Source organism: Myotis yumanensis, unplaced genomic scaffold, assembly GCF_028538775.1.
Source record: "Myotis yumanensis isolate MYYU_CA2020_CCGP unplaced genomic scaffold, mMyoYum1.0.hap1 SCAF_4, whole genome shotgun sequence".
Lineage (NCBI taxonomy): Eukaryota > Metazoa > Chordata > Mammalia > Chiroptera > Vespertilionidae > Myotis > Myotis yumanensis.
The window spans coordinates 40,325,662-40,338,747 of record NW_027223755.1 but is presented as its reverse complement, the minus strand read 5'-3'; the positions used below and the strand labels follow the sequence as shown (position 1 = coordinate 40,338,747).

General features: G+C 43.1%; 1 protein-coding gene across 1 annotated transcript in view; it reads right to left on the bottom strand.

The window, feature by feature from the left end:
- IQGAP2 (IQ motif containing GTPase activating protein 2) overlaps positions 1-338 on the bottom strand; it is a 267,890-nt gene extending 267,552 nt beyond the window's left edge. Inside the window, exon 1 of the mRNA XM_070412211.1 lies at positions 22-338. Coding sequence (XP_070268312.1) covers positions 22-67 — 46 coding nt within the window. The 5' untranslated portion in view covers positions 68-338. The remainder of the gene's footprint in view (positions 1-21) is intronic.
- Between the last annotated feature and the right edge of the window lie 12,748 nt (positions 339-13,086).

Genomic DNA, 13,086 nt, shown 5'->3' with positions numbered 1-13,086 from the left:
CCGCACGCCCGGCGCACTTACAGCCATAGCGGGGTCTCTGCAAGGACGGCAGCTCCTCGTGGGGCATCCTGCGCGCCTCCGGGGGCCCGCCTCGGGCGCGCCCCCCGCGGCTTCCCTCGCTCGCCAGGCTCGCCGGCTCCGCGCCCCGCCGGCGCGCTCGTATCCGGCTTCTCGCTGCCCTCCCCGAGCCGTCCCGGGATGGGCGACCGGCTCCCTCGCTGCTCCCTCGTCAGCGCCCGTGCAGCCGCCGCGCGCTGACACCGGAGCCAAAGTGAACTCTCCTTCCTCGCTCCCTCTCGGCTGCCGCCGCCTCCCTCGGCAGGTTTCCTTTCTCCTCCAGCCCGGCCCCGTTATCCAACGCGCAGCGAGCGCGCCGCGGCGCAGCGACCCCTACCGCGTGTGGGGCGCAGCGCCCGGGCCGCGAGGACCCGCCCCTGCCCGGCCCGGGAGAAAGTGGCTGCGCCGTCGCGGGGCCGGGATGCCCTGCAGCTGGGGCCGGGGCAGAGCTGGCGGCCCGGGACTGCAGCGCCCGGCTGATGCTTCACTTCTGGAGCGTTAGAGGGTGGAAGTGAACCCCCGCGGGCCAGAGCAAGGAAAACCGCAGAAGACGCAGGCAGCCCCCGTCGCCAGGCGTGTTGCTCTTACAGGACAAACAGCGCGGTTCCTTTTCTCTCGTCTTTTTCCCCCCCTTCGAAAGTTGCTTCTCTGCCTCGTTGTCTACAAAATACAGGGTTCCCCTTTCATGACAAGAAACTGAGAGTGTTTGCTGGAGGGGCGAGATACCCAAGCAACCACTCAAAACACAACTGGGAGTCACCCTCTGTTCGCCTTCCGCCCGCCCTGCCTCTCTCCCGCGCGGTAAAAAACTACGGCCCAGCCCAGCTGGGGTCGCACACACAGAAACCTTTTCCGGCGAGGCTTTTAAGGAAATTAAACCACATGGGGCCCGTTTTAAAAGGGGGGTTTTCATGCGGTCAACTGGAGCTGTTTTTCTCTTTGTGCCTCAGAGGGATAAGGTCTGGAGGAATGTGGGGCTCTTCTATACCTGTGCCCTCAGCTGCTTGTCAAATGTGCAATGTGTGGGTGACCAGCTGGATGGCAAAATAAGATAACCGAGGTAGAGTTATAAGGGATTTAGCTGAAGAAAAGGTGACAAAGTGGCCCCGTTTTTAAGTGTGCAAAGACACAGAAAGTGGCCACCTGTTTTCCATTTCATAGGGGAGGTGTAGTCCTTCTCTAACTTGAAACTCAGATTCTTGGGCCCCACCCTCAGAGTTTCCAGTTCAGTTGGTTTGGGGACCATGAATTTACATTTCTAACAAGCTGTCAGATGATGCTGACACCAAAGATCTGCAGACCGTGCTTAGAGTGGTTATTAAAAAATAGGCACAAGGCGTTTCAGTTGGACTTGGGGAAATCTCAATCAGAGGGAGAGCAGGAGGATTCTCACTACCACTCCTTTCTCCCCTCCCCAACCTCCACCTCCCAGGCATTAGATTCTCACTTGGTTGGAATGGGATGAGTGGGGGTTTTCTTCCTTAAAAAGCAGTTGCCACTCATTTTAAGAGCAAATCAAAGGTGAAAAGGCCACATTTTGAAGCACAACATCTCATCAGCCAGTGTTCACCCAGAGCAGTGGCTCTCAACCTTCCTAATGCCGAGACCCTTTAATACAGTTCCTCATGTTGTGGTGACCCCCAATTTCATTGTTACAAATTGAACATAATTAAAGCATAGTGATTAATCACAAAAACAATATGTAATTATATATGTGTTTTCCGATGGTCTTAGGTGACCCCTGTGAAAGGGTCATTCGACTCCCAAAGGGGTCTCGACCCACAAGTTGAGAACTGCTGACCCAGAGGGAGAGAATTTCCTCTATTTCGGGAGATGCTGACTTGACTTGAATGATAGCTAAAGTTCATCCCACCTCTATGATTCGATTCCATGTATTAAGTACTAACAAGCCTGTACTTCCACATACCAGTTTTCAGTACGAGTGTGTGATTTAGGGCCAAATCAATGGGTAGTCTATGTTTTTTAGAGGTGGCAAAAAATCACTGTGAATTAGAATGGTCAAGGAAGGTAACAGCATTTGAAAGTGTGGCTTGAGGTGGACCTTGAAAAATGGATGAGTTGGATGGAGAATGTCCACTCCTGGAAGACAAGCAGGGACAAGGGACAGTGGGGTGGGGCGTAAGAGTGGGAGAGTATAGAAGCCTTGACACTGGTATCAGACCATGAAGGGCACTGAACGTCAGGCTAAGAAGACTGACATCATCATAGGATCAGTTGAGAGTTCTTAAAGGGTTCCGGCGTGGATACTGCATGATGCAAGGGAGTTCAGGGAAGGTGAGTCTGCAGGAGGTTATAGGATGGATTAGAGTGAGGCGTCTTGGAGGTTCAGACACCTGGTGAAGGGGCTGTGGCAGAGGTAGAAGAGAAAAGTAAAGGGAAGCTTCAATGAGGTTGACACCAGTAAGAGTGATGAAGGGGAGTTTTAATACAAAGTTGGTGTCATCAACACAGATAGAGATCACAGATCGTAATAAAGAGAGTAACTACCTGTTCATAGTAGAAGGTGAAGGTTGAAGCATATATATGTGATCTGCAGGAGGGTAGTTCTAAGTTCATGTTCTAGTTGGTCAGCTCTTCTCTGAAGGCTCTAGGGAGCTTTCAAGACTCTATCATGACTAATGTTTCTATGGAGAAATTAACACTAAGAAGACATTGTAAGTAAAAGCAAATGTTCCCATGTTTTTGCAAGGGCTGAAATTAGTCTTTCGCCATCCAGTCTGCATTCACTGGGCAACGGTACTATTCACAGATCATTTCTCCACAGAATCTCAAAAAAGAAACTCATCTGCAGAATTCTGGGCTATTTTCTCTTAAGGTTTGACATTGGAGGTTGATACGAGGCAATGTGCCAGCTTATTTTGCCATCTCTCTGGGCTTGCCATCATATTAAAAACAAAAACTGAAGCCATCTAGTGAAAAAATGTTTTTTTAATAAAGTAAAAAGATTTTTCTTTAATGTAAAATAAAAGATGACATTGGAAAACTAGATATGGTAAAACATTTTTTAAAATATTGTTTAAAAAAAGGATTGTTTTCTAAGGCCATCTCTCTCCTTTTGATAAGTTGACATAAGCATGAAGGTGTTTGAAAAAATGCAGCTTTGTTTTTATAACAATAACAGATTATTTATATCAAGAGGTTCAAACAGGATTAAAAAGGTATGCTTGAGTAAAATCTTGGCATGCAACTTTAACATTCCATTTACCTTTGAAATGACTTGGTGATTTTCCAATAATATCATGTTATTGATCATTTTAACATATTTACCAGAATAGTGACCAATGTGCTTTCAAAGCATCGCCAGAAGTGAGGCATGAAGAAACCACAGGAAAGAAATGAATCAGGGTTTTTTCAAAGTCCTGGGAGCCTTGGGTTGTCAGGATTTTCTCTCCCTGTCCCAGATCAGAGAAACACTGAACAGGAGCAGTGCTGCTCTTTATTGCAAAGGAGTCTTCTATATCTAAAAAGGAAATTGTTACAGTCCAACATAAATTTTAAAAAAAATCAGGCCCTGGCCCAGTAACTCAGTTGGCTGGAGCATCGTCCCATACACCAAGGTGTGGGTTCAATCCCTAGAAAGGGCATATATCTAGGTTGTGGGTTCAATTTCCAGTTGGAGCACGTATGGGAGGCAACCAATCAATGTTTCTCTCACACATCCATGTTTTTCTCTCTCCTTCCCTTCCTCTCTCTCTCTAAAACCAATAAAAAACATATTCTCTGGTGAGGATTTTTTTAAAAAGGAAAGAATCACAACAGAAATATACACAACAGTGTTTCGGTTCTCAAAAACAAAAGTGGGAGTAGCAGTGTCTGGGGAGACAAAAGGTAGGACTGATAGCCTCTTAACATCATTTGATGGACAAGAAAACAGAGAGGCACAGAGATTGCAGGATTTCCACGGCCATGGAAGAATAGAGCCTAAACTACCTTCTGAGCCTCCTGAGGGTCTCTGCCCATTGCTTTTTCTAGTGTACATTGGTGTGTGTGTGTGTGTGTGTGTGTGTGTGTGTGTGTGTGTAATTTCCCAATGAAGTCCTTTTTCATTTCACTAAAGCCTATAATTTTGGACAACTTCCAAATATTTTGTCAATGTTAAATCAGCAAGCCTTCCAGCAATCTTGCCTTTTCCTCTGCTTTAAAGTTCTAAACAAATCAAAGTTTGGAAAGACTGTTTAAACCTGCATTCTAGCACACAAATAAGTCAAACCATGCACAATTCCATTATTATTTTTCCCATTTCACAGCTTAAGAAAGTTAGAAGTTGAGTGACTCGGAAGATGATCCCCACGGTCGCCTGGAAATGAGCAGGAGGAAGCAGCATTGACTAGGCGGCCCGCTTCCCATTTTACCCCTTTTACCCTGCCTTTTCTCCGTTGCATCTATCACCTGACATACCAGATGGTGGATTATTTATTTATTGTTTGTCATCTCCTTCTAGAATGTGAGCTTTTTTTAAAAAAATTTTTTTAAATCCTCACCCAAGGATATTTTTCCCCCATTGATTTTCAGAAAGAATGGAAAGGAGGAGGGGAGGGGAAGAGAGAATGAGAAACATTGATATGAGAGAGACGCATCGATCAGTTGCCTCCCAAATGCGCCCCACCGGGGCCAGGTATAAACCTGCAACCCAGGCACATGCCCTTGACCAGGAATCAAAACCTGAGACCCTTGGTGCTCAGGCCAACACTCTAACCACAGGCCGCGCCAGCCTGGGCTAGAATGTGAGCTTTTTGGCCATTGAGATTTGGTCTAATTCTTCACTGCTGTTTGCCTACGACTTGCTGCAATGCCTGGAATGTAGTAGCTGCTCAACTAGTTTGTTACAGTTATGAATTTACTAAATACTAAATATACCTGATACTAACCAGGAATTGTTGTTTATCTGAGTCCCAACTTTTTCCCCAGCACAGAAGCCAGTCTCCTATTCTTTAGATTAATAAACTGAACTACAAATTTCAATATGTTCACCTTCTATTAAATATATGTTCTCTTCTCCCAGGTGAATGCTAAAGGGTCCACTACAAATGCCCCAAGTTATCACCATCTATTTGCCATCACAAAGCTTTAGGGACAGGTCCAGTTTGTGTCCAGGCACTAGCTCTGATGATAGTTTCACTGATTATTCCTGGAAGTTTCTTGTTGGACTCATAGGCATTGATGCGATAAGATCTGAAAGGCCCTCAGTAAAGAGCTCTACCACATACCTGTAAACCTGTTCTGAATCAATTTTTTAAAATCATTCATTCTTTCCCATTGGTTTTAACTTCAAGTATGCTTTATCTTAATCTCAGATTGATCTGTCTTTGGCAGGAGCTCTTAGTCCTAGCTTAATTTGCTCTGCCTGACTCATATATTGCCCTTCTGGAACACTCTGTCTTAGTTACCTAGAGGCAAACAAACTTCTAACTGACCCAGGAAAGCTTGGATATTTTGAAAGAAGCTTCACTATTGAATAATAAATTTGAAAACATCCCTATGTTGACAAAAATTTAAATGTTCAACAAGTGAGGGTTATCAGGAGCTCTTACACAATGTCGGGAAGTGAGTACTTTGAGCAATCATTTTGAGGAATAGTTAAGGTACAGATGTACCTTTCCTGAAACCCAGCAATTCCACATCTACTAAGATCCTCTAGAAAAGCCCCCACACAGAGGAAAACTCATACAGATGTTAATGGTGAATGGCACCAGATGTTAGACCTGAGTCCTTGAGTTTTGGCTAAGAAAGAATTCTGATATTCCAGGGAAAAACTGGAAACAATTTAAATGTCCTTTAGTGGCAGAATGGGTAAGCACATTAAAATATATAAATAAGATAGAGAATGGTAAATACAATGTAATGTTCATTTATGTGCAATTACAAACATATAAAATAATATTACAGGATACATATTGGGACATATGTATGCAGTAAACATGCACAGGAAAAACGTACCAATTTCAGAATAGCAATAACCCCTGAGAAACTAGGGAAGGGAATGGAACCTGAGAAGGTAGACAAGGAACATCAAATATAACTATAACATTTAATTTCCCTTTAAAAACTAAAGCAAATATGGCATTTGTTGCATCCAAGTGATCCTATATAATAAAAGGCAAATATGCAAATTGACCGAATGGCAGAACGACCGGTCGCTATGATGAGCACTGACCACCAGGGGACAGGTGCTCAATGCAGGAGCTGCCTCCTGGTGGTCAGTGCACTCCCACAAGGGGAGTGCCTCTCAGCCAGAAGCTGGGCTCATGGCTGGCAAGCGCAGAGGTGGTGGCGGAAGTCTCTACTTCCTCTCCTGCCTAAGCCGGCAGGTGGACATCCCCCGTGGGGTCCCAGACTGCCAGAGGGCACAGGCCAGGCTGAGGGACGCCCCTCCCCCCCCCCCCCCCCCCCCAGTGCACAAATGCCGTGCACCGGGCCTCTAGTACATATACTATAAGTATTTGATATTTTATCTTCTCTAACTTTCTCTGTGTTTGCAATGCTTTTCAAATATAGATAGATAGATAGATAGATAGATATTTAATCATCACCCAAGGATATGTTTCTATTGATTTTTGAGAGAGAGAGGAAGGAAGAGAGAGAGAGGGAGAGAGAGAGAAACATCAATGTGAGAGAGAAACATTGATCAATTGCCTCCCATACGCACCCCAGCTGTGGATTGAACTGCAACCCAGGTATGTGCCCTGACTGTGAATCGAACCCACACTCTTTGGTGCAAGGGATGACTCTCCAACCAACTAAGCCACCCAGCCAGGGCTCAAATATTTTTTTTAAAGAAACATGCATCCTGTTAATATAGTCAAAATAGAAGTAATGTCTTAGGTTGTTGGTTTCCAGTTTTTAGTTCAGATTCATTTAATTTTCTTGATTAAGGCAAATCTATATTATTTCAAAACAAAGCCTCATTGAAATAATAGGCTAGCAATTTAGATGCCAAAATATGCACATCTTTCTAGGAAAGTACTTCTTATATGATAAAGGGATTGTGGCTTCTGCTCCAAAAGCCAGCGGCTCCCTCGGGGACTGCTAGGACACACTTCCTGGTAACTGGCTTCTCCATTTGGGGATTTGCTGGTGACTCCTAGCTCTCCTAGCTCTTCACGTAGGGAATAGGTAGAGGTTGACCACAGGATGGTCTAGTCTCTAAGCAGAAATTGCCACACTTTCACAATGTACTGCTTAAACATTTTGGTGGGGACCCGTTTTATTTTAAAGCCTCTCCTTTTTTTTTTCCCCTTTCTGTCGCTAACCAGCTGTTAAAGTTGGGGTGCTCAGTTAGTCAAGAGTTAACTTCACATCTGGATCTGCTCAGCCCAACTATAAAAGGCTATAGTGAACCAAGGAACACCACGTCGTTGGCGTGGAAAGCAGGTCTCACCAATGCCTGCCTTTTGTCATGCTATAAACATGACTGTCGTCTCAAACTCAACAGGTAAAAAAGTCAGAATCGTCCACTTCCACATCACCCCCCGATCTACCAATGGCTCTTTCCTCCGATTGCCATACCCTATTAGTATATACAGTTCAGTCTCTTAGATTCAAAACCTCAATCTTTGTGGATTCCTCTAGGGCAGTGGTTCTCAGCCTGTGGGTCGCGACCCCTTTGGCGGTCGAACGACCCTTTCACAGGGGTCGCCTAAGACCATCCTGCATATCAGATATTTACATTACGATTCATAACAGTAGCAACATTACAGTTATGAAGTAGCAACGAAAATAATTTTATGGTTGGGTCACAACATGAGGACTGTATTTAAAGGTCCAGAAGGTTGAGAACCACTGCTCTAGGACCATTCCTTAGCAGTCGCTAAGACTCGGTGGGTCTTTGACTATCTCTATCGTTTGTTAATGCCTCTTCTTTCTTCTTTGCTCTTGTGAACCTAAAAATAAAAGGCCAAAGTGAGAAGCAACAAGAGTTTGAGATTTTTAAAAAAAAAAATAGCAGTTTGGGAAGCACTGATTCAGGTATAGATCTGAGTGCTGTTCTGAATAGGTGAAGGCTGGAGGTATTTATGAGAAAGGGAAGGAGAACAATGACAGGAATAGGAGGAATTTCTATGGGTATGAAGCTAAGGAAGAAATTTCTGAAGGTGCAAATAAGCTAACATAGTGATGCTAATTCTAAAGAATGTCTTTATTTTCAGTAGGTTGTCATAATGTTTGTTTTCTTGCTATCTTTGCAAACAATGCTTCTTTAGGCCCAGTCTAAAGTTATTTTGTCCAGTTTGAACATTCCCAAGGTTTGAGGAGTAAGATGTAGAAGGCAGATCCTCTGGGGTGGGGGCAGCTCTGACTCCACTTGGATTGGGTCTGTTTATATTATTTTTTACACTCTCATCATCGCCACTACTACTTTGGTTCAAGCTCTTACCTGGGCTGTTGGATGGCTATTTTTGTGTTGTTTTTTTCCTTTTTGCAATTTAACTTGCAATTTTGCAATTTCCTCCTCTGAAATTCTGTATCAAATACCTTTATTGGTGCCCTCCTTTGAGACTTTAGCAAATGCTAATTTATTTAATATTTATGTTGTCCTATTATTTTAAAAAAGTTAGCACTTGGAGTACTGTACCAAGATTTCATGTATACACCCCACCTGGTAAATAAAAGAAGTAACCCAGAGGGTCTAAGACAGCAGTGTGGGGAGTTACAGCTGTTGAAAGCCTACTGATCTTCCAAGCTTGGATTTTTTTTTCTAGAGACTTGGAGTTTAAAAATTGAGAGCTTTCATACAGTTGGAATTTGACCTTTGCCCAGAATAAGTAGGTGATCAATAAAGATTTGACAATCATAGTAGAGATCTATTTAGGTCCGGGCAACTAATGACATTAACAAATAGGGTCTGCCTACTACATATAAAGATGACCATTTGTTCTCTACAATTTCTAAGCCAGGTCAGTAAAAACAGCTAGTTTGTGAGGGGCTCTATCTCAGTCAGCTCTGGCTCCTATAACAAAATATCATAGACCAGACAGAGCAGCTTAAACAACAGACACTTGTTTCTCACAATTCTGGAGGCTGGGAAGTCCAAGATCCTGGTTCCAGCTGATGGAGTTCCTGAGGAGGCCCTCTTCCCGGTTTGCCATCTCATTAGGTCCTCACATGCCTTCCTTTGCTGCTTGCATGCATACAGGGCGGAAGACAGAATCTCCTGTGTCTTCTGTTTATTTTTATTTGTTTGTTTAAAAAATTTTTTTAATATGTTTTTATTGAATTTAGAGAGAGAGGGAGAGAAACATGCATGTGAAAGACAAACATCCATCAGCTGCCTCCGACTGAGGATCGAGCCCACAACTTGGGCATGTGCCCTGACCTGGAATCAAACCAGTAACCTGGGACATTGGGACAACTCAGTGCATGGGACAAAGCTCAATCAACCGAGCCACACCAGCCAGGGTTTTATAAAAGCATTCATCCCATCATGAGAGCCCCATTCTCAGAACCTAAATTGACCCCAATTTCCTCCCAAAGGCCCTGCCTCCAAATTCCATCACATTGGGGTTTGGGCTTCAAAATATAAATTTGGGGGGAGGGGGGAAAGGTGGGGGTGGGGGGACACAGTCGGTCCATAGCAGCTTCTTTTCGTTTTCCTAAAATTTCTGTATTCTAAGCATGTTGGAGTATCCGGGTTATTACGGTCCATATTTTTGTGAGAATTTACTCTGAGCAAAGACGTGTAGAGTAAGGGCGGTGCTGTTGAAGTGTAAGACAGGGACAAGGCTGAGCGTGGGAGGGGAGGCATGACAGTCACCAGAAAAACACGGCTTAATGTTCAGTCATCTTAAACCCTGAGTGTTTATTGTTAGAGTTCACAAAACCCTCAGCCCTTCTTCCCATTCCAAGTGCTACATGTTATCTAGTAATGTTTATTTAAATTATTTTTAAACGAATTTAAATTATTTTTACTTTGAGAGTGGATTCTACAATCTCTTGAAATAATTGAAAACATCCCAGGAGGTAAAGTTAAACAAAATAGGACAGAATTAGGAATTTCTTTAGCAAACTATAATGTTAACTTTAAGTGTCCCATAAAATGTGGTTACATTAAACTCTTTTGAATGTCTGGAGTTTATATCTTCTCAGAAAATTTGTTAACTGGTATAAACTTGAGTCTTAAAATAATGCTTCCTTGAAATTGTATGTGGTGCTTTTTTTTAAAGAAAGGAAGAAAGCATTTAGCTGGAAATGCTATAGAAAGGATTTGGTCCAGTAAGTGGGAAGTCCTTTTCAATAAGCCATAAAACATTTGATCAAAATTTTGAAAATTTGGCCCATTCACAGCTAATTTCTTTTCAAGATTACATGGCAGGCAAATTCCAAGGATATACCTCAGATTCTACCCCACCCGCCAGGGACCAGAAGATCTAAGCTCATTTTTAGTTTATTTCTACACTATTTTTTAAATTTAAAATAAATTTCTACACTAATTCGTTTTTAAACAAATTTATAAATAACACCTTTAAATCTTAAGTGACTTGCTCATTCTTCATTCTATTATTATTATATTCATTATTAGAATGTCTTCTAATTCCGCTACTTAAGTTAGTGCTTCTTCGTGATAATAGATAATACACATTTTAATAGAATTCAGCTGACACAGGGTATCTACTCTGTGGCAGGGTCTTGGTCAGAAAATGAGGTTTTGGAGTTACACTCCTGTTGACTTCCCTTGATATGGTTTCTTAGTCCCTTAAAACAACAACAACAACAACACACAACCCAGGATCTAGTGGGCAGAGAGGGCCACAAGGGAAGAGGCCACACGTTCCCCTCCTCCTCCTCTGTAACCTTGTACCTGGACAGCATTACAGCATTGACTCTCCTCCTGTGATGCCTCCATCAGGCTTCACTGATGTCTCTGATGAAAGAGTCCTATTTTAGAACATAAAAAAGAAAGGGAAGAGAAGAGTTGATATATAAAATTTCTATTTCCAGATAGTTTTCATTTCTTCCTCAAAGAGTTCTTGGGTCTCCATGACTTAGAGTTCTTAATTGTCTGCTGTTCTAGTTTGTCCACTTTCCAGTTTTATTCACTGCTTATATATCCAATGAATATTTGTTATACCACTGAATTACTAACTTCAATCTCAATTCTCTCCAAAATTAATTTTGTGGTGCATCCTCCATCACTTGCCTTCCTCAAACTGGGGTCCTAAAATCAATTCTTTGTCTCTCCCTGGGTCTTTGATTCCAACAAGCCCCGTTGTGAAGGAGAAGTTCTACACTAATTTGTAGATACGTGCAAACAGCATCTGGTTACAGTAGGGAGCTAAACACTGGCAAATGGCCTAAATGTAAATTAACAAGTACCTGCATCCCAGTATCTCCCACCCAGAAAAGAACAGAGCAGCAGCACAGCAGGCTTATATAGGTGTAATATTGGCATGGAGTTCAGAGAGAGAGAGAGAGTGGCAACTGTGACATGTCTGAGGAGGGAAGACACTGGAGTCTCTTGGAAAGTCACTTACATGCTTTCAACGCAAGGTCCTTCACTCCAACCAGTCAACCCGTTCAATTCCTAGAAACAGTCCTATGAAACAAAACAAGTATGGATTTGTGTTTTCCAGGAGCTGCCCATGGTGGACAGGACCACGCGGTGAGAATGCATCCAGCTAGAGAAAAACCCGGTAGTAACGGCGGGTCACACCGGCTCCAGCTCCAGGAACAACAGGTGTAAAAGTTACATTAGCATATTCTAATTGCTCCACTGTCTAGGTAGGGACCAGGGCAAAAAAGAAGGGTCAGGAAAAAACCCAAGCTGCATAAATAAAGGTAGGTGAATGATGGGTTGTGCTTAAGAATAGAAAAACAAAAAGTCTAGGGGTCATGGGAGGCTTTGAGCATCCACCAAGCACTGTCTGAGGTAGCGTGGAGCCGGTTTCCATTCACTGGCTTAGAAGAGAGCTTGAGTGGAATTCACTCTGCATGTCCTCCCTCCATGAGCGGCGTCTAAGTGAGTAATGCAAGGCTGTAAGTATTAGGGGAGAATCCAGAGGGAAGTGATCAATGAGTACCTTCTCGGAGAAAAGAAACCAGGAGGGGCTTTCAGATAATCACTCACTTCTTAGAGAGGGGATGAGTTGGGAACATGGTGAAACTGTGCCCTGAAAACAGTATCGGAAAGGAGCTCCAATACAGCAAATGAACGCGGGTGAGGTGCAGGGAACTTGCCGCGCCCTCTGCCCAGAGCTGGAGCAGCTGGGGTTCAGCTTGCAGACAGCCTTTCCACCTGACTGTTGTTTGATTCTAATTCGCATGCATCGTGTACTAAAGCATTTGCTGGACTGCCCTCTGTTCAGTTCTTCTGCAGATTCAGCAATTTCTCTGACACCTTCTTTAGGAGGGGGTGGGGGTGGGGGGTGGTGTCTCATGTAAATGTTGAGGAGGGGTAGAAAGGAAGGAATATAAACCATGTGCGATGCATGCCCTATAGGACCTTATAGTCCCATGTTGTTCTTGCACTAAATTCTTTTTTGTGTGTGCAAATCTGTCATTACAAAATGCCAGCTGGGTCCGTATAACCTAAGAAAGTAATAAGAGTAGGATGGGAAAAGGGTTCCATTCACCTAGGCAATATTGTGAAATTCACAAAAACTTGTTTACATGTTTAGTTCCATGAAAGAGTGGTTCAAAACTGAATGAAGACGCAATAGAAGGGACTTTTAGGGGGGAAAGGCTCATTTTTATCATTTAAATATATATTATCTATATTCACTAAAATTCATGTCCTTTTTAATGTTGATCTCCTATATAACTATAATTGTCTAGTTAAGATAGTGTATGGGCTTAAAAAAAAATGAATGCTTTTTCTCCCACCTTCTAAGTTCTTCTAGTTGGGCTAATAATCAAATTAACAGAGACAGATTAACAGGAGAAAATTAAAATTTTCAGTACATGTGCACGGGGAATTCACACAAGCATGAAAACCCCAAGGACGGTGAGGCAACATTGGGTATATTTGGCATTTTTGGACAAAGGAGAAAATTTCAGAAATGAGACTGGGTGATCTAC